This window comes from Ovis aries, chromosome 22 (assembly GCF_016772045.2).
Source record: "Ovis aries strain OAR_USU_Benz2616 breed Rambouillet chromosome 22, ARS-UI_Ramb_v3.0, whole genome shotgun sequence".
Classification (NCBI taxonomy): domain Eukaryota; kingdom Metazoa; phylum Chordata; class Mammalia; order Artiodactyla; family Bovidae; genus Ovis; species Ovis aries.
Genome location: NC_056075.1, coordinates 50,494,168 through 50,519,203, shown reverse-complemented (window position 1 = coordinate 50,519,203; position 25,036 = coordinate 50,494,168). Strand labels below are relative to the sequence as shown.

General features: G+C 67.3%; 1 protein-coding gene across 21 annotated transcripts; it reads right to left on the bottom strand.

The window, feature by feature from the left end:
* Positions 1-2,968: 2,968 nt before the first annotated feature.
* On the bottom strand, positions 2,969-24,041 carry PWWP2B (PWWP domain containing 2B). Of its 21 annotated transcripts, none has more exons than XR_009598082.1 (4): positions 23,413-23,549; positions 9,344-15,910; positions 4,811-8,231; positions 2,969-3,462 (listed from the first exon to the last, which is right to left on the bottom strand). XR_009598082.1 is itself a non-coding variant. In XM_060404868.1 (3 exons), the coding sequence occupies exons 1-2, from the start codon at positions 23,535-23,537 to the stop codon at positions 14,353-14,355; spliced, it is 1,683 nt and encodes a 560-aa protein (XP_060260851.1). In that variant the 5' UTR covers positions 23,538-23,549; the 3' UTR covers positions 2,969-8,231; positions 14,336-14,352. The 21 variants fall into 21 exon arrangements, 3 of the variants coding, with proteins under 3 accessions (XP_060260851.1, XP_060260852.1, XP_027816040.1); XR_006057672.1 differs by having other exon boundaries at positions 2,969-4,780; positions 5,365-8,231; XR_006057675.1 differs by having other exon boundaries at positions 5,365-8,231.
* Between the last annotated feature and the right edge of the window lie 995 nt (positions 24,042-25,036).

The following is a 25,036-nucleotide window of genomic DNA, read 5'->3' as shown; positions in this document are numbered from 1 at the left end:
CCTCTGGCCAGCCTGAAAAGGGGCCCGTGGAGGTCCACTCAGCAACTTCTCCATCTGACGGCTCCTTTCTATCCCAGGGAAGCCCCCCCAGCCCCCAGCCCCACCTCCACTGGCTCCACCACATCCCCTCCCTCTAGGACACCAAGTGTGCAGACGTACGCCATCAGGCCAGGGTGTTGGGGGCCAGGCCACCACGGGCCGGGTCCTGTCTCTCTACTTTTCTTCTCCTTGAGGTGTGTCCAGCTCAGAAATGCCCACACTTAGGGAGACCCCAGACCCCAGGCTCAGGAGCGCCCGTGGGCCCGCCCCTGGCGTTAGGGCCCCAGTACGGGCTCCTTAGCTGCTCTGGCTCCTGAAGGCCGTGGGTTAGGGGCTGGGGACTAAGGGCTTGAGGACGGAGCGGGGGGCCAAGATGGGCCCTCCGGCCGGAAGACCTCGAGCGGGCAGTGAGGAGGAGGCAGACGCCTGCACCCCCGGCACAGCCTAGAGGAGGAGTGAGCCCCCCCTTTGGAGGAACGGGGCTGGGTGGGGCAGGGGGACAGCTGAGCTCGTCCCCGCACGCTTGCCCCCTTTCCCCCTCCCGTCCTCCCCGGCCACCACCTCCACAGCAAAGTGCTGACCTGCACCTTCTTCCCAGGGGAGCGGGGTGGCTGTGGGCGAGCTGGCTGCTGGGGGCCCTGAGGGACCGTGGGGCTGGAGGTCGAAAGGGCCGGGGGCTCCCTCCCTCGGGGGGTGGCTCAGCCCCAGGAAGTCACACACCGGGCCTGGCTGGCTCCTGGGGCCACACTCACCGCCCACCAGTTCCCTTAAAGGCCAGACGTCAGCGCCTTGTCCATAGGGGAGGCCCGGCCGGCTGGTCCTCAGAGCAAACCAGCTCCTGCGAGGGGTCCGTGGGAAGCTGGACCCAGAGCCAGAAGGGCCCCCAGGGGCTCCCTCGGGCCCCTGCCCAACCTTTCCTGCTCCAGGGAGCCTTCTTCACCCACCCCAGCAAGGGAGCCCTCCCCGGGGACGGCTCCCCCGGGGGTCCGCCCCAGGAGGCCCACTCACTTCCTGCAGCCACTGTGCCCAGCCTTCTGGGGTTGTGGCCGGTAAGGGACGGAGCTCAGGGTCTGACATCACTGGGGGCACCCCGGATACTGTGAGGGGTGGCTCTTGGTGTGGGTCCTGACTCTCGGCTCCTGGAAGGACTGGCACACGGGTGGGCGTGGTGCGGCACCATGAAATCAAACCCATGAGAAAACAGGATTAATTTGCTGCTTAAAGAAACAGTTGCAAAGTTTTTCTTTTAAAAACAACAACAAGCTACCTTCCCTTTCGATCAGAACCGCGGTCGGTCCCTGCATGCCCAGGGATGGTGCGCCCCCGCGGTGGTGGGGGGACAAAGGTGTGGGCAGGAACAGCCAGGACCAGCTCCCCGTCAGTCCCCGGGCCCAGGGCCCTCCATCAGGGTAGCGGCCCTGTCCTGGGTGCCCTGGGCTTCTGGGCAGGGGGTGGCGGGAGGGGGCCCTCACGGCCACGGGCATGGAGAGACCCCAGCCTAAGGCAGGCGAGCCCTGAGCAGGACCAGGGACATCAGGTCATCAGGAGCAGGATGGCTGAGGGACCCGGAGCCCCTCGGCCTGAGGGTCATCTCAGGGCCGGGCTGCAGTCCGCCGGAGCCCAGCGCCCTCTGGAGTCCACCTGGGCCGGTCCAGGGATGAGTCCAGGGCCGGGGGCTGCCTGTGTCCTCTTCCCTGACCAAGGGGGCGCAGACCCCCGCTGCTGGCGGCCAGCCCCGCTCCTGACCTTGGGGGCTGGCCCCGCCGCTCTGGCCTGCAGGGATGTGGTGGGAGACCCAGCTAGGTGGTCAGGAGCGCCCAGGCCAGGCTGCGCGGCTGCCCGTCTCGGGACCGGGGTCCCGGGCACTCTGGTCTGAGGCGTGTGTCTCTCCAAGGAGCCTGGCTTGCAACGAGCACCTGGCTCTGTCTCTGCCTCGGCCGGCACTCCCTCCTCCAGTCTGTCTCTCCCCCGGGTGGGCACCCAAGGGGGCCCTCCAGGACCGAGGCCTCCAAGCCGGGCTTGAAGTGGGCGACTACCCCAGGCAGCCATGACTGCAGAGGGTCTGGGCGGCCCTCCAGGGGCCCTGCCCCGAGTCGTGGCCTGGGCTCCGCTGGGCCCCAGAGCAGGGGCCGGAAGGGGGCTCCCCAGGGAGGTGGGGCAGGCTAGGAGAGGACCAGCTCCCCTTCCTCCAAAGCAGGCCCTCTGCCCCCCGGGATCCACGCAAGGCTCCCCTCCTGCCATGGACCCTGGGGGGCAGGCTCGTGGGGTAGAAAGGCCTTGACCGGAACAGCTCCCCTGGGGGGGTTGACGGGTGAGACTTTGAGAGAAGGGCTCTGCTGCTCCGTACGCAAAGGTCAAGCGCAGACCCCCAGGCCCCCAGAGAATGGAGGCCCACCCCTCTTCTGTCCTGGAGAGGGCCCCCCCCAGCCTGGCCCGGAGTAGTCCTGCTGTGTGTGTGGGGTGGGGGTCATACCGCAAAGGTTCTAGTAAAGCCAGGAGCAGACAGAGGCCCACCGTCCACTCTGGGATGTCACTCAGCTCCACAGGAGCAAACCAGGAAACCAGGGGGAGAGCTTTCACAGGGAAAAACCAGAGCAAAGTTCTCTACCTCCTGAGTTGTCGCTTCCCCCCAAAAAACGTCTTGCAGTCAGAAAGCCCTGGGCAGGCCAGGAGAGGCTGGGCCGAGACCCCCGAGAGGAGGGGTGCTCCCCGCAGAGCAGGGGCCCGGCCCCCAGGGAAGAAGGGACGTGACCTCAGAGCCGCCAGTATCCGAGGGGTCGGTGGCCCCCGTGGGGGCACACAGCTCAGGCCTGCGGAGCCCCCAGCTCCGCTCACGTCTCTTTATTCTCCTGCATTTAAACCAAGCGCAGAGCTGACTTTATCTTCTTTTCTGTCTTTAAAGTGACAAAAAGGGGAACGGAACCGACTCTTACAAACGACAGGTGAGGTGTTTATTCTTTTCACGTTGCGGTCTGACTGCAGAGCGGCAGCCTGGGACGGGCAGGGACCATGCGCCCGGCGTGACGGGAGCCCCGGGCAGGTCAGGGTTTGCGGCGGGCGGCGGCAGCCCACCACGTGCAGCTGCTCGTGCCCAGGCCGGCAGGGAGGTGCCGGGTGCTCTGCCCTGGCGGGGCTGCCCTCCCTGCTGGACTCTGGCCTTTGAGGAACCAGAAAAGCTTGAGTCTGTGTGGTGGGAATAAATACATTTGGCTAAGAGGAGCCGCTGTGCGCCTGGTGGGGGTCAGTCCTCACGGGCAGACCCACCGGCTCCCTGCAGAGGTCCGAACTGGCTGACCCCAGGGCCGGGTCTCCGCATACAGCCAACCAGAAGGCTCGCCGCATCCTCGGGTGGGGCGAGGGTGTGAAGGACGCCCGCGCAGTCAGGAGCTGCGGGAAGACAGGCCTTCCCTCAGCGTTGGTGACCTGGGGGAAGGAAGAGAGGGACGGAGTAGCTCATGTCAGCATCCAGGGCAAGGGGCAGGCCAGCGCCAGGCCAGAGTGCCCTCCCCAAGTGCTCCTGGGCCTGACCCTCGGCCTCCGTGGGCCTCAGGGACCCCCACCCCCAGCTCCCACCAGCCCAGGTGTCCTGCCTCCCATGGTGTCCTGCCCCCTCTCCTGGGGCAGGGCCCTCCACCCCTGCACCCCCAGGGCCCACCCTGCCTGCCTGGGGAAGGGCTGGGATCCTCCGTGGCTCAGGGACCCAGACCACAGGCTGGTCTGGCAGCCCCAGCCCTGGGCAAGGCTCACGGAGGCTGAAGTGAGGCCAGCCACTCTGGAACCTTCCAGCCACTTGGGGCTGGGCTTTCGGGGAGCTGATGGCTGGGCGCATGGCCCAGAAGGCCCCAGTGTGGGGTGTAATGGGAGCCCCACCCACCAGAGGCACCCTCCTTGCTCAGGAGACCCCCAGGGGCTGAGGGGAACAGACCTTGGACAGGGAAATCCTTTCTCAAGTGGGTGGGGAGCCCAGGCTTCCACCCTGCCTCCTGACGCACCCCCGTCTCCCATCTGACGACCAGGCGGTTGTCGAGCAGGTGAACCTGGCCACAGGGGCAGCGGACACCTCGGCCCAGCGTCTCAGGGTCAACCCCCAACCAAGGAAAGCAGGGGGCTTGCAGGGAGGGGGCCTCCCGAGTGCAGCAGACGGGGGATAGTGTCCACCAGCGCCCCCGCCCTCCAGCCCTCCAGTCCTCCTGGGAGGCTCCGGGATGGGGCACAGCCTGGGAGGAGGAGGAGGGCAAGGCCCCGTGTCCAACAGGAACAGGAGGGCCACGCGCCCTGCGGCTGCCCGCCCACGACTTGTTCCTGCACGAGGATGAGAGGCAGGCTGGGCCGGGGCCCGGCACAGACCCCGAGGGCGGGCTGCCTCGGAGAGCCCCGAGACTGCCCAGCTGCAGGAAAGCCCAGCCTGCCCCGGGGAGGGGCCCCGCGGGGTGTGGGGGCCTGGGGCCTGCCACCCCAGCCCAGGCCTCAGGGCCAGGAGCCCCTCAGACACGCCCTCGCAGCTGCCCCTGCCCCCCGGGGCGCCTGCCCCCCGGGGTGCGCAGAATCATGAGACGTGACCGAGTGGTGGTGTCTGACGCCACCACGTTTCAGAGATTTGTTCACAGGGTGGTCGTAAACGGAAACAAACGCTCGGCGTCTCCGGGGCGCTGGGGTCTCCGCTTCTCTAAGAGCACTGGGGCCCAGGGATGACGCACAAACAGCCCACAGTGAGGGAAACGCAACTCTGCAGAGAACGGAGCTGAAGAGAAATTAAATTCGCCATAATTACCTGCGTGGATTAAGCTGCAATTTTTAATATCAGCACCGAGTCTTGATTTAGCCAGAAACTATGCTTGTATGTGGAGAAGGCAATGGCACCCCACTCCAGTACTCTTGCCTGGAAAATCCCATGGGCGGAGGAGCCTGGTGGGCTGCTGTCTATGGGGTCGGACATGACTGAAGCGACTCAGCAGCAGCAGTATGCTTGCGTGTATGTGTGGCAGGGGAACGGGGGTTATAAGGTTGCAAAATCTTCCTTTTCCACAGGAAAACCGCCCATGAAGAGTGCTCACGCTGGGAACCCTTGAAACAAGCAGCGGGAGGAGTGTAGACACGTGGCGAGAAGTCCTTTCGTCACATTTCATGTCACTGGTGGGCTTTCAAACCGTGCACGTAGGTGACTCTGGTAGGTGGTTTAGCCTCTAAGCTGTGTCCGACTCTCACCATCCCATGGACTGTAATAGCCTGCCAGGCTCCTCTGTCCCTGGGATTTTCCAGGCAAGAATACTGGGGTGGGTTTGCCATTCCCTTCTCCAGGGGACCTTCCCGACCCAGGGATCAAACCTGGCTCTCCTGCGTTGCCGGCCGGCTCTTTACCGACTGAGCTCCAGGAAAGCCCAGGCAGCGCTGCTTCGGGTGAAATTCAGTCAGGCCTCCTGGCGGCTCGGGGGTGAAGAACCTGCCCGCAGTGCAGGAGACAGGAGTCCCAGCCCGAGTCAGGCCTCCTGGCGGCTCGGGGGTGAAGAACCTGCCACCAAAGCCGGAGACAGGAGTCCCAGCCCGAGTCAGGCCTCCTGGCGGCTCGGGGGTGAAGAACCTGCCACCAAAGCAGGAGACAGGAGTCCCAGCCTGAGTCAGGCCTCCTGGCGGCTCAGGGGTGAAGAACCTGCCCACCAAAGCAGGAGACAGGAGTCCCAGCCCGAGTCAGGCCTCCTGGTGGCTCGGGGGTGAAGAACCTGCCTGCAGTGCAGGGGATATGAGTCCCAGCCTGAGTCAGGCCTCCTGGTGGCTCGGGGGTGAAGAACCTGCCCACCAAAGCAGGAGACAGGAGTCCCAGCCTGAGTCCAGGAAGACCCAGAGGCTGTAGAGCAGCCAAGCCCGTGCACCCCGAGCCGGGGGCTGCAGACACTGGGCTCCACAACAAGAGAAGCCCCAGAAATGAGAGGCCCGCCCAGCACAACCAGAGAAATGTCTGCGCAGCAACAGAGACCCAACACGGCTAACAGTGAACACATAAATTTAAAAAAATTCAGCAAAGAGAGATGCTCTCAGGAACAGCTCACTCTACGGTGAACAAGGAACCAAAGCCTTCCTCCATTCCTGTTTAAAATGTAAAACCCGGAGATGGATCTGCACAGAGAAATGCAAATGACCCCACGGTGGCCCGCGTCCCCGAGGGGCAGGCACGACCGGGAGGGAGCTGGGCACGCCTCAGCCCAGGCGTGCGAGCAGTGACCCCACTGGCCACACGGCAGCAAAACACACGGACGCTCGCCCGCCCGCAGCGGGTCATCAGGCTGACTTCTCTCCTCCCCACAAGGCTCCAGGGAAGCTCCTGGCCTCAAGCGGCAGCCTGACTCGGCAGCCTGACTCGGGGTCTGCAGGAGGGACCCTGCTCTGCCCCACCCCCGTACCTCCCCACCGCCTCAGAGGTGGGTCATAGCATCTATGGGAACAGCCACACTCAGAAACTCCAAGTGCCCCGTTAATGCAACATTTCAGCATTTAAAGGGGCTCAAATCAAAGGCAACCCCACGTCGCTGCAGAGACACCAGACCTGGGGGTGATTCAGATGGCCACAACCCCCTTTGAAGCCATGGCCCTTGTTAGGGAGATGCCCCAACAAGCCTGCACCCTCTGCGACTAGAGGCCTCTCCCAGCAGGAGGAACACGGATGCGGCGGCCCGGGGGGTCGGGCCCTGCCTCTCTGTCTGACTCTCCCTGCCTGAGGCGGCCAGTCGGCAGCTCTCGGAAGGCCTCGGGTCTCACCCCCGCATCCCCGCGGCCGACACCACCATGCTTCAATAATGGGGTGTCCCTCTGGGCAGGGTGGTCCCTGTCCCTTCACCACGACAACCCGGCCAACCCCCAGAGCCCCCAGGCCCGTTGTCCCGCACCCCACCTAGGCACTGCGGGAGGGGTACACGTTCTCGGCAGGCATCCAGGGAAAAGCTCACCTTCCTGGCTCCCCAGAAGGAAGCCCCGGGGGGTGACTGTGGACTCATGGATGACACCTAGGAGGGTGGCCCAGGGCAGCTTGGCGGGTGCATAGCCTTCCACGTCCACGCACAGGGCCTCTGCCACAGCTCCGCCCCATCCTCGTCACTCAGGAAGGCCTAAGGCACAGGCACTGCCCCTACCCTGCGGAGACCAGCACGGCCTTGGCCGTGGACCCTGAGCACCTGCCTGGCCAGTCCCCCGCTTGGTCCCGTGGTCCCTTCAGCCACACGCAGGCTGCACCAGGTCCAGCGAGACCCTGGCCAGGTAACCAGGGAAGGGGCGGGTCCCAGGACGCCAGCTCCCTGGGGCGCAGCCTGGAAGGCTGTGTTTGTTTCCCTGTGGGGACACGCGGAGGGTTGACACGTGGCCCACTTCCCCATCCAGAGACCCAGGTAGCCCTTTCCTCCAGCCAGTGGCCCCCTACCTGTCCAGATCTGCCATGGGGACGAGCTGTGGGTGCCCCCAGCTCAGGGTTCTCGACCCAGAGGCACAGTGCGGCCGAAGCCAACTGGCCCAGAGCCTGTCCCCAGGCCCCGCCCTCCCCACGGGAAGCGCCTCCCACTGCCCAGGGTGCTGAGTGGGCGGATACACCCGGGCACGGCTCTGCCTCCCTAAGGCCAGGGCTGCCTGCTGCACAGGGAAGAGCCTCCCTGGGGACCTGTCTCCCCGCTTGCAGGCCAGGGTGCTGCAGCCCAGCGTGCAGGGCGCCAGGAACCCAGCACCGGGCTGGGCAGGGGCGGGCCGTGCAGAATGCCCAGGCCTCCGTGGGTGTTCCTGCGTGCCGGGCAGCGTGTGGGTCTGAGTGTATAGGAGCTACTTGCTCGAAGGGGAGACCCCAGCAGGACCACAAAGAACAGGACCGGGGTGTGAAGAAGCCGTGACCCACAAGGGTGCCGGGACAGGGAACCCCGAGGTCTGGGGCCCGTCGGGGTCACGGCCGTGCCCAGAGCACTCAGGATTCCCTTCCTTGATGAGGCAGTGGCGGCCAGGGGGCACAGGAAGGGCTGGGCACAGCTGCCTTACCCCTCGGAGCCAAGAGCCAGTGGGTGGTGCCCCTGTGTGTCCGCTTCCGTCATGAACACAGCAAGCACGGCGGGAAGGCGGCCTGCAGGACAGGGTTGGCCTCGAGGAGCCTGGACCACGCTCAGACTGACCGGGGACCCTCCGTAACATGCACCGAATTACAGACACCAACCGGAACGTACAGGAATCTCCAGAGGTGGAAAGAAAGACGGAATCAGTGACTCTAACGGTGTCTGAGGTCATGACGACCCTGGAGCGGGCCCTGTCCCCATGACTTGGGAACAGGGCTCCAACGTGTCCCCTGAAGGCCTGGGGTTCCCCCAGATCGCCACAGCCGAGCTGGTGGCCTCCCTGTCCCAAATGATTCCACGTATGACGTAGTCTGCACGTTAACATTTGGCAAACGCCAGCCTTCACACGGAAGACGACTGCTATCGTCACTAAGAACCAAGAATTTCAGCACAAGGGGGCAGAGACACAAATAAAGCGGTAAACAAGTGAAAAAAATCTGAATTAGAAGAGTCCAAGTGACATCACGATCTCTCTGCTCCTGAAAGAAAGTAGCTCCAGGTCTCTGAACTGTGAAGGGTGATTAACAACATGGGAACAACACAACCCTCCGCCAGCAGCCCTCACCCAGGCAGGACGGCCGGACACCATGACCCAGAGAGGACCCAGGGCCCCTCGGGAAATGGGGGGCCCCGGGCCTAGGCTGGAAATGCCACGGAGACGGAATCCCGTGTCCTGGTGGAGAGCCAGGCCCGTGGCCGGGGACGGCTGTGCTCCCCAGGTGGACTCAGGGGCTGAGGAGCCCACAGACAGCGATGCATCAAGGGGCATCAGCCTGGATGAAAGGGGTCAGCCCTGTTTACCACAGGCAACTGGTCAGCTGGAAGGCCTGGGCCCTCGTCTGAAGACCGCGTCTGCAGGTGGCCACGGTCGCTGCGCGTGGCTAAGGAGCAGATCAGGTCACTGGACAGAAGGGCCTCCCGGAAGGCAGCTGAGACCCTGCCACCCATGGAGGGTCCCACCCGAGTCCCGGGGCACAGCGGCGCAAAGCTCAGGGCCTGGGTCAGCCCCTACCCACGCGCCCAGGGACCTCGGACCCTGGGGGAAAGAGGGACGGGCACTTGGAACTGTCCGTGGGGGCCCTGGCCCGCTGAGGCCCCACCCGCAGGAGGGACACTGCTATCCCTGAAGACACAGGCCCTGGAGGCCCTCCCACGGCCCGCAGGGACCCCAGCGCCCCAGAGGAGCGTCCGCACACCCAGGCCCGCGTCCGGTGCTGCCCGGTGCCCACCTGGGAGGCCATGCAGAGGGGCGGGGCCCGGGCCGCGAATCACAGGCCTGAGTTTCCTCTGGAACAAAATAATTACCACTTTCGCAGACAACCTGAGCTCCCTGAAAGCAAGGCGGAAGTCAGCTGAGAAGCGGAGGCACGTTTTTATTCAGAGTTGGAAGAAAGCAACGCCTCTCCCGGAGTTGGTGATGGACAGGGAGGCCTGGTGTGCTGCAGTCCACAGGGTCGCAGAGGGTCGGACACAACTGAGCGACTGGACTGAGCTGGACTGAAAGCCTGTCTGGGACGCTGGGCCCGCAGATACAGCTCTGGGAGGGAGAAGCCCAGGAGGAAGCCGGAGCCTGGGGACAGGATCTGGCGGCCTCCGCCCGTGTGTCACGCCTCCGGCGGGGCGAGGCGGGGTGGCTGCCTGGAGCCAGGCTGCAGGGTTTCCGGGCTGGCTTCCCGGCTGCTGTCTTCAGTTCCCAGGAGAGTGAGGCTGAAAGTGCTGCTGGGGCCCAGCCGTGTGCACAGCCTCCCTGCGGGGCAGGGCGCCTCCCTCACCCCGGACCCCCAGCCCAGCTGGACAGGGACGCAAGCTGCTCCCGCACCCGCCGGGGCTGCTGAGTGGACAGAGGATGCGGTGGGCGACTGGGGTCCTCCCCGGAGCGGTGGGCAAGGCGTGACAGGTGTGACGAGAGAAGGGCTCTGAGAGAGAGGATGAGGCTGGAGGGGCCTCCCAGGGCCTCGTGGTGAGAGGAAGACATGGCTTCCACACAGCGGGGGCCCCCGATAACGAGGCTGCTGGTGCGGCCACGGGCCCGGGGAGCCCGAGCCCCCAGCAGCTGCGAGAGACTGGAGGACCCTCCCCGGAGCCCCAGGAAGAGAACCTGGGTTTTGCATTCAGCCTCCAGAGGTTCCTGCATTTCCCACTGGCCTGAGACAGGTCATCTGGGACAGCAGCCTCAGGAAGCCACAGAACCGAGGCTTGCCCCAGGGTGCCCTCCGCTCAGCAAAACCAGGAGTTCCCCAGGGAGGCACAGCTGAGAGACCCCGAAAGCTCCAGCCTGCAGGAAGCAGCTGCCTGGGGCCTGCCCGGCTGGCGGGGAGGCCTGTGAATTTCCCGCTAGGCTGAGAGATGGGAAACTCACCCCAGGGAGGCGAACGGCTCTGCGGGGCCTTGGCACACCTGGGTGCTGCTCCCACACCCCTGACTGCCCAGGGCCCAGGGTGTGCTCCCAGGGACCCCGTGTCCAGTAGAGGCTCCGTCATGCTTGCCCTGGGTGGGGCCTGTGGGCCAGGCACGGCCCCCACCCCATCTGGACTCGCCTGCCACCTCCCTGGGGGCCCTGGGCCCGCCCGCCTCTCCACTGGCCTCCCTCCTGGGCTTCCAGGAGCCTCACACCTCTGGTCACTGCTGTCTGCCTCTCCACCACTCCGAGCTCCCCCACTCCACGGGGCCCCCTCCCTACACCCCCCACCCCTGCCAGCCCTGAACCACCACTTGGCCCCAACCCTCCTCTGAGGCTAGACCCCGAGCCGCCTCTGCGCTCAGACCCAGGCACGGGGACGCTGACGAGGTGCTGAGGCTGGCGTGGGCGCAGGGGTCCCGGAGCTCTGGGCATGCCCAGCAGCCCCAGCCTGTCCCCCAGGGCCTCTGCCCCTGCTCCCCGTAGCCCCCTGACTCCCCGTCCTGGTCTCAACTGTTGTCTTCTGGCACAGCCTCCCCCCACAACACTGCTGCCCACAGCTGGGGCATTTTTCCAACACAGAACCGTCACCCCCGGCTTAATGTCCCACCGTGGCGCCCCTTCTCTGAGGGCAAGGCCACAGCTGGTGGTCTCTCCCTGCCCCCAGGAACAAGTCTGGCTCCCTCCTGCCTCCGATGCCCATCCTCACCCTATTAGCTTCCTGTTCTAATCTTGGCTGAATGTCACCTCCTCCAGGAAGCCTTCCCAGAGCCCCAGTCCCAATCAGCTCCGCCAGGAGGGCCCTTGTCCCGTCTCAGCACATTCCTGTGCGTGATCGCACATGAATCTGGGGAGGTGAGTCACAGCCCTGCCCCGGCCGTGAGGGCCGCGGTGACTGCACACTCCGTCCGCGTCCAGCAGGGCATCTGGTCCTGGCTGGGCCGGTGGGTGTGCGGCTGGGGAGGGAGACCCCACCTGGAAGGTGGGGGGCCCGACCCGCCCTGCCCGGGGGCACCCCCATCAGTCACACCTGCGGGGCCCTCACCCCGATCAGCGGCCACTAGGAGCTGCCCGGCCCACTCGGTCAGGAGCACAACCCTGCCCCACTGGGGGACGCAGAGGAGCCCGGAATACACAGGCAGACAGGTCGCTCGCTCACCCTCCCCCTGCGGGCACGTGCTGCTGTTACCCCAAGACAGACGGGAAGCTGGGGCTCAGACGGGGCCGCGTCCGCGCCTGCTGGGTGCCTGTTTCCCGCCGAGGCACATGGGGCCAGGGGCAGGACCTGCTGGCCTCCCAAGTGCCCTGGCCGCCGGCCCCTGGGGAGCTCAGGATGCTCACGCGGTCACCCACCTCCCAGTGGAGCCTCCAGCAGCCCTGTGAGGGGGTGGGGCGTCTAGGGGTCGAGGTCTGGGCACCTGTCCCCGCCTCTGCGGGGTTCTCCGGAGTCCAAACCCCACGTTCCTGGCACAGCCTCCATCAGCCCCCAGGGACGGTAGGGCCCTGCGCTGGGCTGAGGAGCCACGTGGGGCCGCAGGACTGCCTTTCCCAGCAGGCCTCCTGCCAAGCTCCCAGCCCTGGGCCCACCCTCTGGCACCCCATTCCTGGACACCCCGGCCCTGCCCTCAGCACCCCGCAGGGCACCCCACCCGCATCTCACACAGGTTCTGAAGGGATCCCCTGGGCTAGCCCCAGCGCCCTCAGCTGGCCCAGGGAGCCCACCGGGGAGTCCACCTTCCCCAGCGAAGGCGGCTTCCTGTTTCCCCTTCAGAGAGCAGGCCGGACAGGCTGCCCTCCAGACACTTGACGCTTGAAAGCAAGTGTGCCCACCGGAAGACCACAGACCCCACCCAAGCGCGAGACCCCAGCTGGCTGACGCCCACAGACCAACCACCTGGCTGGCAGAAACCTCAGTGCAGTCTTTAATCCTCAAGAAACAAAACCCAAAAACCCATCAAGCAAAACCACTTTGCTTTGGCGCCGAAAGGATTCAGCAACACCCCCCCACACCGTCCCCCCACCCCAAGCTCCCAGAGCCCCAGAAGCCAGGCCCCCGCAGCAGGCAAACCTGTCTGGTGAGATTCCTCCTCTGCCTCCAGATAAACAGAGCGAACCTGAGCCTAAGGGGCTGGCTTCGCTCTCGCGGGGTGTGTGGGCGAGCTGCCCTCCGCCCCAGGCCAGAGACAGGGTGGGCCGGGATGGGAGCGGAAGGGCACGGAGACAGACAGGATCCGAGTGGTCCCCAGGCTAGCGGGATGTGGCCGCAACAGAGAGATGCCAGGGAAATGGGAGGCCGGGCATTGGGGCCTTCTCTGGGCCCCTCCCCACGGGGTGCCCTGACTAGCCACCCTCGCTGGCTTGACGCCCCCACCACAGGGTGGTACCACGCCCACACCCCACACAAAGGCCAGAACCGATGGGGAATGTGCCAGGTTCCTGGGAGGAGTTTGTGCCCAGAGTCCTGGGGGCACTCAGGAGGCACAGGGAATGGGGGGAGGGAGACAAGGCCTCAAGAATCCCAGCAGGGACCTCAGCCCAGACGGGCCCCTCGTCCCTGCTTCTTCAGTCCCGGGACCCGCTGCAGCCGGCCCAGCAGTGAGGCGGCAGCAAGCACTCCCTGAACCCCCTCCCCGGGCACCGGCCAGCCGACCCACCCAGCCCTGAAGGCTGGCGTTGCCCGGGAAGTCAGCACAGACAGGTGGACGAGCTGAAGAGCCAGGCCAGACGAGGTCACCCGAAGGTCCAGAGATGAGGGTGGAGGCCCACATGAAGGACAGACCCCAGCTGAGTCAGGGGCGCCAGCCCGAGGCCACGGGGCCAGGAAGGGGCCACGGGCTGCCCCGCGCTGGGGACCCCGACGGGCCCACTGTGGTCCACCGAGGCAGCCTGGAGCCTCGGGTGGCCACAGCCTGCCTGGAGCCAGCAGAGGAAGGGGCCAGCCCTCGGACCTGCCGCCGCCCAGGGCCAGGGCTGGGGCATCAGACATTACCAACCCCACCTCCGTGCGTCTCAGGCCCCGGGAGTGCCCACAGCACATGGCTCGGCCCCTCACTGTTCCCCAACAGCCCCGTGAGGCGACCAGACCACACAGTGACCCACCCCACCTGGGGGCGCTCAGCCCCATGGAGGCTCCAGGTGGGGCCACGGCTGGGGCCCTCACAGAGCCCCCCGGGGGTGGACACGGAGGCCGTGGCACTGGACGGGGCAGATCCCGGACGCCCTCCAGGAGCCTGGAGCCGCAAGCCCCAGGCACCACGCCTCAGCCGATGAAGGCGAGTCCCCCCTGGCGCCAGGAGAGGGGGGCTGGGCCACAGGCACCACCTCTGGGGGAAGGCAGCGGAGTGACCTGCCTCCCTCCTGTGAAGTCGGACCCTTGGACGCACCCGCCAGCCTGCAGTAGGGGAAGGCCAGGAGGGAGATCACCTCGTCCGTTTGGGAGGGAATGAGAGACAGAGGAAGCCCCTCCTGTGCCCACCCCAGCCACCGGCTCGCCCCTTTCTCCAAAAGGTGAATGGAAGAGCAAGCGGATCTTTTGTGGCCTTTGAAAAATGGCCACAAAACACAAACTAGCTCTGTTCTCTGCCCAGGTGGCTGACGACTCGCCTGCTCTTAAAGCATCTCTTCTGTGACCCGAAACGCTGGAGGGACGTTGCCAGCCAGCAGGACAATCTTCCAGACTACCCGTTTCGGAGCAGCGAGCCAGCCTGGCCAAGGGCGTCCCTCCACCCCCTGGTTCACCGAGGCCCAGGTTGGAGGCACAGCCCAGCCACGGACGCAGGCTCAGGGCAGCTGGAGGGAGGCAGCCCTCCACGCACACACTCACCTGGGTGGGAACCCGGGTTACGTTTCGAACTGGGTTAAGAGCTCCCTTATTTCTGGGGCCACGTGCTGGGCGGCATTGGCAGCCTCTGTGATAGCTTTCCGATACATTCCCTTCTTCTTACGGTTAAATCTCAGTTTGAAAAATTCAGAGAAAGGGGACAGTTTTGAGATAGACAAAAATGACGTAGTTGGAGAACCAAACCACGAGACTTTTGCTTCTTGCCAGGAGGGCTCCCCGTCCTCTTTCTGGCTAAGACTAATGTCCAGGACACGTGCCGGCCACCAAGGGAAGCCGTGAACCTTACCCCACACGATGTCCCCTACGGCCACGGTCCTCCCGTCCTCAGTAACGCACTTGGAGACGCTCTGTGTGTGCAGCCTGACCGTCAGGGGTGGGACCGTGGGCCTCGTGCCCTTGGAGGAAGAGGGCACGCCGCCGCCGGGCGAGAGGTCGCAGGCGTCCGGCAGCGTCGCGTCCGAGCCGGATGACCTGGACTCGTCCAAGCTGTCGCTCCAGGCCAGCTCGCCGGCGCAGCCGCTCCCCCCGGGGCAGGCAGCCAGGAAAACCGGCCCGGCGCTGTCAGGCCCGTGGGCACTCCGCGGGCACCCCTTGCAGTCGTCGTCCTCGCCAGAGCTCGCGGAGGGCGAGTCCGCCAGCCCGCCATGCGGGGCGGCGCCGTCGGCCGGGGGCCCTCGGCCCTTGAGCTCCTGCACCAGCTCGGCCCTGTAGACGGGCTCCTGCTCGCCAGCCCCCAGGCGGCGCGGCTTCAGGCGGATCTTGGGGGGCGGCGGGGAGGCCCCGGGGGGCAGGGGCCGCGTCAGCTTCAGCTTGGGGATGGAGGCAGGGGCGCCGACGGCTGGCCGGTCCCTGGGAGGCTCAGGGTCCGGGCCTCCGGGCGAGGCCGGGGGTGGACAGAAGGGCTCCAGGGAGCCGTGCACGCGGGGGGGGATCTCCACCACCTCCCCGGTGCCCTGGGGCGTGCTGTAGGAGATCTTGATGGCCGGGCTCCGCGGCACCCCCGCCCGCGCCTCCTCCCGCCGCTCGCGCCTGCTCCTCTTGGCGGCGGCCGCGTCACCTCCTCCGTCGGCGTCCTCGGGCTTGCGGGGCTCCCTGCGCGGCCGGGGGGCGGCGGGGGGCCCGGCGCTGGCCTCCGGGGGGCTCTGGGTGCTTTTGCACTTCTCACACAGCACTTGGCGCGGCCGCAGGCGGATGGGGCTCAGGGCCAGGCGGCCGGGGTCGCGGTTGCGGGACAGGCGCCGGCGGGTCCTCTTGACGCCCCGGGGCGGCGGCTGCGGCACCCACTGCCGGTAGGTGTTCCGCAGCCAGAGCGGGGGCGGGAAGGGGGCGCCTTCGAAGTAGGGCGGGAACGGGGGCAGGCTTCCGGCGGGCAGCGGCGGGACCAGGGGCGGGGGCGGCTCGGGGGGCCCGTCCCCGCCGGCAGGCACCGGGGGGCCCGTCCCCAGGGCCATGGCCTCCGCGTCTCCCTCCGCAGGGGACGGGCCGAGGCAGCCGTTGACAGGGGCGTCCTGGGCCTGGGTCAGCGGAGCCAACGGGGGCAGGCCGAAGAGGCCGGACCTGGTCGTGGGGAGACAGAAAGGGGCGGTCAGCACAGGGAGGACCCCCGCGCCCAGCCCCCACGTGAGGGGCGGGGGCCCAGCAGGATCTCCCGGCTTTAACAGAGCATGCCCCCCCGCCCAGCACCCGCCCGGGGCAGCCCAGGAGAAGGCTGCGTGCTCTGAAATCAGGTGCTCAGCATCAAGCCCACTGGCTGACAGGCACTGACCGTCCAGGCCTCCGTTCCTGGAACGAGGGGAACTCACAGCCGCAGACCCGGAGGCCCAGGAAGCAGGCAAACGGGGCCTCCGTTCCTGGACAGGCCTGGCCCAGCCTGTGGGACCCGGCTGCTGGGTGGCCAGTGGCCCCTGCCCACAGGCCTCATCCGCTCACCCCCTCCTCCCTGAGGGAAACACTCCCAGAAGGAAGATCCCAACTGCATCCCCAGGAGGACCTTCAGCCCCAGGAGAGCCCATGGGACCAGGTTCCCCGGGGCAGTGTGTGTCTGGGGGCGGGGGCCACTCACGGCCAGGCCCAGTAAGCCCCGGGCCTGAGAGTCAGCCTGCTCCCCCCTGAATGCTGCTTCCAGGCGAGGGTACCCCCCCACAGGCCACCCGTGCCCACTCTGACCTGGAAGGACCGCCCCTCCCGTCTGGTACCCCCGGCCCCTCCCCTCCCTCCTGCAGGTCCAGAGAAGGCAGGAGGCCGCCCTTCCGCAAGGACCCACAGCTGAGGCCAAGCACGTGGCCAGCACCCCAGGGCTCCCCAGAATGGCACGCGCTTGCTTCGAAAGGCTTCAGGGCAGCACCCTTCCAGAGCGCTGGCCAGCCGGCCTGCGTGCTGGGGGCGTCTGAAGTCACGTCTCATGAAGGAGCCGCTCCTGAAGCCGCAGAACACTGCTCCAAACAACGAGAGCCAAGCCCAAACAGGCTGCACCTCCCCTAGCAGCGATACACAACGGCAAACACACGCGACTCCATCTGTGAGACCGCTTAAGCTAAAAGCTGTTAGTTTTCATTTTCCAGCACAGAACAGACTTTCAGACAAGAGTTTAGAACACTGCACCTCTGTCTCTCCCTCCCTTGTGCAATTCAATCACAGCAGAAAAGATAAGTGAGCTTTGCTGTTTCACAGCTTCCAAGGGACTTCTGCTTCTACTCTTCCCCAGAAGAACCAAGGCTGCTGAGACCGCCTGACCCCCCATGGCAGCTCTGTCTGCACCAGGTGGCCCTGGGCACCTTTGGCTGGAAGGCTCCTCCCCGCCCCCCCAGGGGGTGGGTGCCCAGGGACACAGGAGGCTGGGAGCCGGGTGCAGGCCACTTGAGAAGCATGGACCACAGAGGCGGGCAAGAGGGCATGCAACAGGGCTGAGGGCAGCGGGCAAAGGCCCACGGCCTCCCTGATGGTCCGTCACGGGAGGGCATGTCTGCCATGGGAATACCGTCCAAGTTCTGTTGAATTCAAGATCACCAGTAAACGCCCAGTGCTGCGCGCTGTGCTAAGCCACTTCAGTCATGTTCAAATCTTTGCAACCCTGTAGACCGTAACCCACCAGGCTCGTCTGTCCATGGGATTCTCCAGGCTAGATTACTGGAGTGGGCTGCCATTCCTGACGCCAGGGGATCTTTCCCACTCAGGGATTGAACCTGAGTCTCTTATCCTGAATTGGCAGGTGGGTTCTTTACTGCTAGCGCCACCCAGGAATCACATCAAACTTTATCAAGTCTGAAAGTGAAGTTGCTCAGTTGTGTCTGACTCTTTGTGACCCCATGGACTGTAGCCTGCCAGGCTTTTCCGTCCATGGATTTTCCAGGCAAGAATACTGGAGGGGGCTGCCATTTCCTTCTCCAGGGGACCTTCCTGACCTGGGGATGGAACTCAGGTCTCCCGCAGTGCAGACAGACTACCGTCTGAGCCACCAGGGAGTCCCAGTTCAAAGCCATTCAGGGAACCCTATCTCAGCCCATCTCCCCTGAATCTAGTCTTCATGGGTAGAGCTGCTGCAGGGGGTGGAAGGTTCGCACTTCAGTGCCCAGAGGTCCGGCGTACCAGGGCCCTGGCCTCCTGTCCTCTCCTTGGCGACAGGATGCAGCTCATTCAGCCGGCTCACTGGTGGCCTGTGACCTGTGAGTGTGACTGAGAGCGGAGGGGGCGAGGGGTGCAGAAGAGAAAGGTGGGGAGATGGGGGCGGCAGGGCCAGCCAGGGGCAGCGTCCAGCCCGGGGCCAGCAGTGGGGACCCGGCCCCTCTGGGCAGACTCTGCTTGGGGTGGTGGGCAGCCGTGGCGATCTGGCAGTCAATCCCAACCCCCCTGTCCCTCCAGCCCCAGCAGATCAAACCAGGAGGCCGTGGAGGCCATGAGCCCCGCCCTGGGGTGCAGGCCCCCCTGAGCACGGGGCTGCGGCCCAAAGGCGGTGCCTCCCTCCAGACGGTGGGTGGCCGGGGACCACGGCTGTGGCCGGCACAGCAGGCCCCGTGACTGGGGCACTTCCTTCCCGGAGCGGCCTCCAGGCCCTGGCCCTGGCCACACCCACGCCTGCCAGAGGGTAAACAGGGCCGGCAGGACCCTGGCTACCCAGCCAGGGGCCATGGGCAAAGCCCTGTCTACAGCCCCGTGAGGCATCCTGGTCACCATCCCAGCTCTCGCCTGGGACAGGGAGGCTGGGACAGGCCAGGGGGCGGGCAGGGTCTGTGCTTGGCCCCCAGCTCGGCTGCTCTGGGGCGCAGAGATGGCTCCAGCCCAAGCCTCTCTCTCAGGGAAGGACCTCAGCAGTCTGCTCCCACAGGGCACCTCCTGGATCCCCGGGCACAAGGTGTGGCACCACTGAGGTTTGTGCATGACCGTGGGGCTGGGCCCCTGGCAAGGCTGGGCTATGCCCATGTGGGCCTGCACTCAGGGACGGAGGTACAGCTGGCCTGGCAGAGCCCCACGGCGACAGTGCAGGGCCTGGCAGAAGGTGGGGGTCCTGGGGCCAGAGACACGGTCTGCCAGGCCCTGGGAAAGGACCTGGGCCCCACTGTCCGCCCGTTGCTGTGCTGAGGGTCAGAGCCTACTGGGCCCTCCAGGCAGCCGCCCCCGAGGTTGGGAGAAGGAGCTGGGAGGGGAGCCTGGGGGCTGGGGAGACCCACGGGCGGAGCAGGCCCCCCCACACCGGCTTAGACCAGGAAGCCTGAGGGGGCCTGGAGCAAACCGCAGCCCTGAGGACAGACAGGGGGACAGAGCCAAGGTGAGAAAGTGGGAAGTTTGCAAGGGCGGCTTCGGCCATGAGGCTTATCGGGGGTCAGATCCCAGAGCAGGGTAGTTCTGCCCCCAAGGGCACAGGAGACAGAGTGCCCAGGGTCCCCCACTGTCCAGGGGAGGGAACAGCCGCCCACAGGGGCACGGGGCCTGGCTGGCCGTCCTCGGCCCTTGTCCTGGGCTTCATGTGTGCCTCCGGCTGAGCAACGCCCCCAGGGCTGTCCTGGTCGACCCACGGCCAGGAGGAGCCAGTTGGGCAGCCTGCCGGAGCGCGAGACCCCCACACGCCCACCATGGCCTCCCCTCCGCAGGCCCGGGGCCCAGTAGCAGCCTCTGGGCCCAGCCCAGTTCCCCAGACCTTCCTGCCTCATCCTCCCATGGGGAGAGGCCACCCTGGCGTCCTGCAAACAGATGGGAAGACGTGGCTCCTGGAACAGAAGCGCCCCAGGGGCCCACCCCCAGGCCAGGGTCCAGGGTAGCCTCCTGCAGCGGACACCCTGTAATGGACGCCCGTGTAGGCAGAGTCCGCAGCCCCGTGCCCCCAGGCGAGGCCCACCCTGAGGCCAGCTGAGTGCCCCAGCGCTGGTTCAGAAAGCACACAGCAGCTTCTCTCTCCCACAGGCCTGCCAGACAGACGGCCCTCCAGACAGACGGCCTGCCAGACAGACAGCCGGCCGCAGGGCTGGAGCCGGGGCAGGGGAGGGGCGGGAGCTGCGGGAAAGGCGGGCAGACAGCGCCAAGATGCCCTGAGGTCCACCTCTGCTCAGGGAGCCGGGAGACAGGAAGTGCAGCCTGGACTCCAGAGGGGCCCCCAGGGCCACCCAGGGGACGCTGCCCCCCTCTCCCAGGGCCACACAGGGGACCCTGCCCCCCTCCCCCAGGGCCACACAGGGGGCCCTGCTCCTCCCCCAGGGACACCCAGGGGCCTGCCCCACCCTGAGGACAGCACCCTAGGATCTCTGCCCCAGCTGCTCCCAGGATCTTGCACCCAGGGTTTTAGAACCATCAGCATCATCCCAGCACGACTCAGCTGTGTCCCTCTCACCTCTCCGAGGATGCCCCCAGAAGCCGAAGGCCAGCCGCCTCCGTGCCGCCCCAGGATCCCCAGGATCCCTCGCCCGTTCCAGAGATCAGCCATGTGGGCCTGGCCCCCCAGTGAGGCATCTGCCCGCTGGCTGCAGGTCATGCCAGCCAGTGGTGCACTGGGCACCCCCGCCCTCAGCTCCCCGAGGGCAGGGGAAGAGCCAGTGGGGCCTGGGCGGGTGTGCCCAGGATGTAGCAGGGGCCCCCCTGCCCAGGGTCCAGCCAGGGCGGCGATTCTTGGCTGGTCTCCAGAGACTGAGTCTCCAGAAGCCTCGGTCGCCGCCCTGCTGAGTGACTGAGTGAGTTGTGTCTGGCTCTTTGGGACCCTGTGGACTGGAGCCCACCAGGCTCCTCTGTCCATGGAATTCTCCAGGCAAGAGTACTGAAGTGGGCTGCCATTTCCTTCACCCCACCCCCCTGGGCAGGTCACAAAGGCCCACACCCAACCTTTCCAGCAGAGGGGCCCAGGAGTCTGCGTGGTGATGGCCTGGGGGATTCACACTGGGAAGTTGAAGAAACCCTGGCTCAGAGGTCAAGGCCAGGCCTGACAGGCAGCTGGCCCTCACGCCCCGCCTGGGGACCCCCTCTTGGAGCCTTCGTTGTCTCTGGGCAGTGCCCCATGAGGTCCCTGAGCAGAGGCACGCCCCCAAGTCGCCCGTGAAACAACGCCCACAGCCGCCTGGGCCCCAGCCTGGACACAGGAGCCCCGGCGGTGCGGCAGGAAACGCAGGGAGCGGGCCCGAGGCTCAGGCCGTCTCCTCGCATGCTGACCGGGTGCGGACTCAAGAGTCCCCAAAGACCTGGCTTCAGCCCACACGGCAGCCAGGCAGCAGGTTTCAAGGCTGGATGGGGCACTGGGCACCGAGCACCTCCCACCTCCCGGGACCTCGGCCTCCGAGGACACACGTGTATTCGGCTCAGGGCCCGCAGCGAGGGGCACCGCCTCCCGAGTGCCCTTAAATTAACACTGGTAGCTGGGCCCCTGTGAGAACTGCCCGTCCCGGAGGATGCCCCTGGCTCTGCCCGCGTGCTCCAGCAAGGCTAACACACAGCGGTGAGCGGCCTGCCCCCCACGGGGGCACCGCGGGCGCAGTGGCCTGCTGCCCTGACCTGAGCCCACACCAGCCCGCTGCTTGGGGACTGCAGGCCCCGGGAGGGGGGGCGGTGCCTGCAATCCGAGCCCCCAGCTGCTCTCTCTGCCCGTCAGTACCCACGCCCGGGGAAGGGGCCTGGCTGGTTGGCCCTGCCCCTGTGGCGTGGGGGGGAGGGGGAGTGCTCCAGGGAAGGCAGGTGGGTGCTGGGGACCCTGAGGCCTGAGGCCAGGCCCCCTCTGCCTGGGACACCCAGCCCAGGCCTCTGGACCCTGCCTGACAAGCTGGCTGTAAACTTGAGCACTGCAACTCATAATATTATGGGAGAAAACCGAGATCAGGATGAAACTGAAGGTGACCGCAGAGAAGAGGTGGGGTAGGCAGGGGCAGGGACAGCTTCGGGGCCAGGCTTCAGACAACTGGGGAGCTGGGAGAGGCCAGGTTAAGCCTCAGACTCTCTGTGGGGACTGGGGGGCCCACTCAAGCCAGAAAGGGGTGCTGCCCAGCTGAGCTGTGCCCACCGAGCCCAGCCCCTGGCTCCGTGGGCGGCTCCGGTTACAGCCTCATGTGGCCGTGGCAGGGCGGACGCCCACACGCCCTACAGCTGCCAGTTCCCATCCTGGGATCCCAGCAGAGCCCGCTTCCTCCACGAGCGGGTGGGGAGCCGTGCAGATCTCTGAACCAGGGCACCCACAGGCCGCAGGGCCCGGAGCCCTGGCTGGAGGCAGAGAGCAAGGGCAGTGAACCTGCAGCCTCCGCAGACACCCCCAGCCACGAGTCTACCCTGCAGCCTCCTTTGTCCTGAGTCAGGGAGCCCAGAAAATGGGAGTGGGGGCCACTGCCCCTGCAAGTGTCCACTGCCCAGAGGAGAGGCCAGGCAGGGCTGTGCAGGAAGGCTGGAGTGCGGCCTGCCTGACGGGGGAGTGCCGGCCACTGGCCGCAGGGGACCTTGGCCACCCCAGGGCGCGGGCTTGGCCCTCTCGAGGGGCTGTGCCTGCAGCCTGTGGGGGTCACCGGGCCCCACCAAGGGCTCTCTGCAGTAGCTGGCTCCGAGCAGGGTGACAAGTCACCTGGGAGGCCATATGTTACATCACGTGACTTGCACATAAATGGCTCTGGCACACCTAATGAGGAGATAATGCCAGCAGGGCGACTGTGGAAAGGTGACGGTCCTCCCGCCACGTCTGCGCCGCGGGCACAGACCCGACCTGCACCGAGGGGCGAAGCTGGGCCTCTGCAGAAGGGAGGTGGTTTAGGACAAGGCCCAGCCGGAGCCTCGAGACATTAGCGCCTGATTAATGCCTAATCATTTATCTGCGCGACAGCTCTACCATGTGACACTGTATCCAGGAGACTTTCCCGCTGCAGAGCTCCCTGCCGCCGGCGCACAGGTGCCTCTCGCGTGGACCTGCCCCAGGCCCGCCCGGGGACCCCTCCATCAGTGGCGCCCGGCTCCCGCGGGGCGCCCCCTCGCAGCTCTGCAGCGTGTCTCTTTTCATCCCTGCTCCGCCTGGGGGCTCCGCAACCCCAAACAGTGTTCTCAAATCCTGCCGCCGGACACTCTGTCCTCACCTCAGCCCCGACTGCGCCCGGGAGCCAGCCGGAAGAGGCATTTCAGGGCCCGCGGAGCCCCCTCCTGTGAGTGACCCCCAGGCAAGTGCGGCAGCGCACGGGGGCCCCCCCCCCCCACCACACACCAACGGATGACAATTCTGAACAGAGCCGAATTCAACAGTGCGTCTGAACAAAGAAAAGTGCGTTAATTATGGCAGACGTGCGGAGTTAGGAGCCCGGCATCGCGGCGGCTGGCGCGGGGGCTCGGGATCCACGCGCCGCGCCCGGGCTCCAGCCCGGCGCCCCCCGCTGCCCCCCGCCCGGCCGCGCGACCCCCCGCCCGAAAACTCGCGACGACTTTGAGAACCACTTTTGCCCCCCGAGAGGCGGCCGCGCTCGCGCACCCCGAAACTGGGGCTGGGGAAAACGAAAGCGCGCGGGCGCAACGCCGCCCCGCCCCGGAGCGGGCCCCGGCCTCGGGCCAGCGCGGGGGGAGGGGGGAGCTGTCCCGAGGGGAATCCGGGGGCGTCCCGGGCTCGCGCCCCCGCCCCCGCTCACTTTTTTGTGCAGTCCAGCAAGATCCCGGCGAAGCTGCGCTCGCCGCAGCTCGCGGTGACCAGCAGCGCGCCGTTGACGACCTGCTCCACCCGCACGGGCAGCCGGCAGCCGGCCCGCGGCTCCATGCTCCGCGTCCCGGCCCGGCCCCCGCCCCGCGCCGGGTCAGCCCCGCGCGTGACGCCGCCCGCCGGCCGCCTGACGTCACAAAGCTCCGCTCGGGGCGGCCTCCGCGAGCGGGCCGGGGGCGCGGGGAGGGGCGCGCGGGGCACCGGCGCCCTCAGACGCGCGCCGGGCCGTGCGGCCTCCGCACCCGGCGCGGAGACGCACTGCGGAGCCCCACCGAGGGGGCAGGGTGGGCCGGGATGGGGCAGGGCCGCGCTCCACCCCCGGCGACGCCGGCCGCGAGCGCCAGCCGGGAAGACCTGAGGGCCGGCGCCGGGAGAACGCCCGGGCCCCGGCCCCAGGGACCCCTCCTCGGCGGCCGGGATCGACCAGGGGCGCCTGCCCGTCTCGGCCCCACGGTGTGGCCCCCTCTCCTCGCCCCGGCCCTCCGTTCTCGAGTCCCCGGCTTCCCCACCTTCGGGTCTGGCGCTCGGGTAGCCACCCGGGCACCGCGGGGAGGAAGTCTCGGCGGCGCGAGCAGGAAGCCCGGCGGGCCGGCGCGCGGCGGCGCGGGGCACCGAGGGGACGCGGCGGCGGCCGCAGCCGCCAGGGGAGCACTTGACGACCCCCGTGTGCTCGGCGCCTCCCCGGGTGACGGGAGGACGCGCGCTCCGCCCCGGGTTGCCTGCCGCGGGCCGAGGGAGGGTGATCTGTCCTCAAGTCTTAAGTCGCCAGGCCGCGGGGAGCGGGTTCTGTGCGACCCCCGGTGCGGCCAGGGCGCCACGCGGCCTGGTCACAATGGGAAGGACAGCCTTCCCGAGCGAGAGCGGGGCTCGCCGGCGCGCAAGCCCGGCCGCGGGTGGGGGCATTGTGGGTGCGGCGCGGAGCGGACGCGGGACCCCCGCCCGGGCCCCGCTCCGGCGAGCCTTCAGCCTGGTGCCCGTTCTCGACTTTGCCGAGCACTTGAGCGTCCCGCACGCGGCTCGGGCCCCCGGGCCGCCCCCAGGGCCCGGTCTGTTGCAGTGACCTTGCCCCGAGCGCCGCGCGGCCCCGCCCGGTTCCCTAAGCCGGGATCGCGGCGCTCGACTGGGCACCCGCGACCGGCGGGCGGCCGGTTGTCCTGACGACCCGGACGCCGCCTCTGGCCGGCCCCGCCCCTCCGAGGCGGCCAGGACCCGCCAGGCTCGGACCTGCGCCGGGGCCGCCACCCCCGGCGCCGCCGCGGACAGTGGGGCCGCCGCGGCGCCGCTCGGCTTCGCCCTCGGGCGGCATCGCTGCGCGGGGAGCCGGCTGGGAGGTGTTCGACCTCGCAGCGCCACACCGCCCTGCGTTGTACGGGCTGGGAATCGAGGCCCGGGAGCTAGAGTCTGGCCCCAAGCACCTTCGGGGTGGTCTGAGGCTAGGGTTCCCGGAGACGACTGCCTGCCCCTTCCTTGCCCAGGAAGCCTCGGGCAGTGCCCGCCACGGCCCCCTCCTCGTGACTGCTCTCCGCACCCCTGGCTTCTGGAGCCTGCTCTCTCCA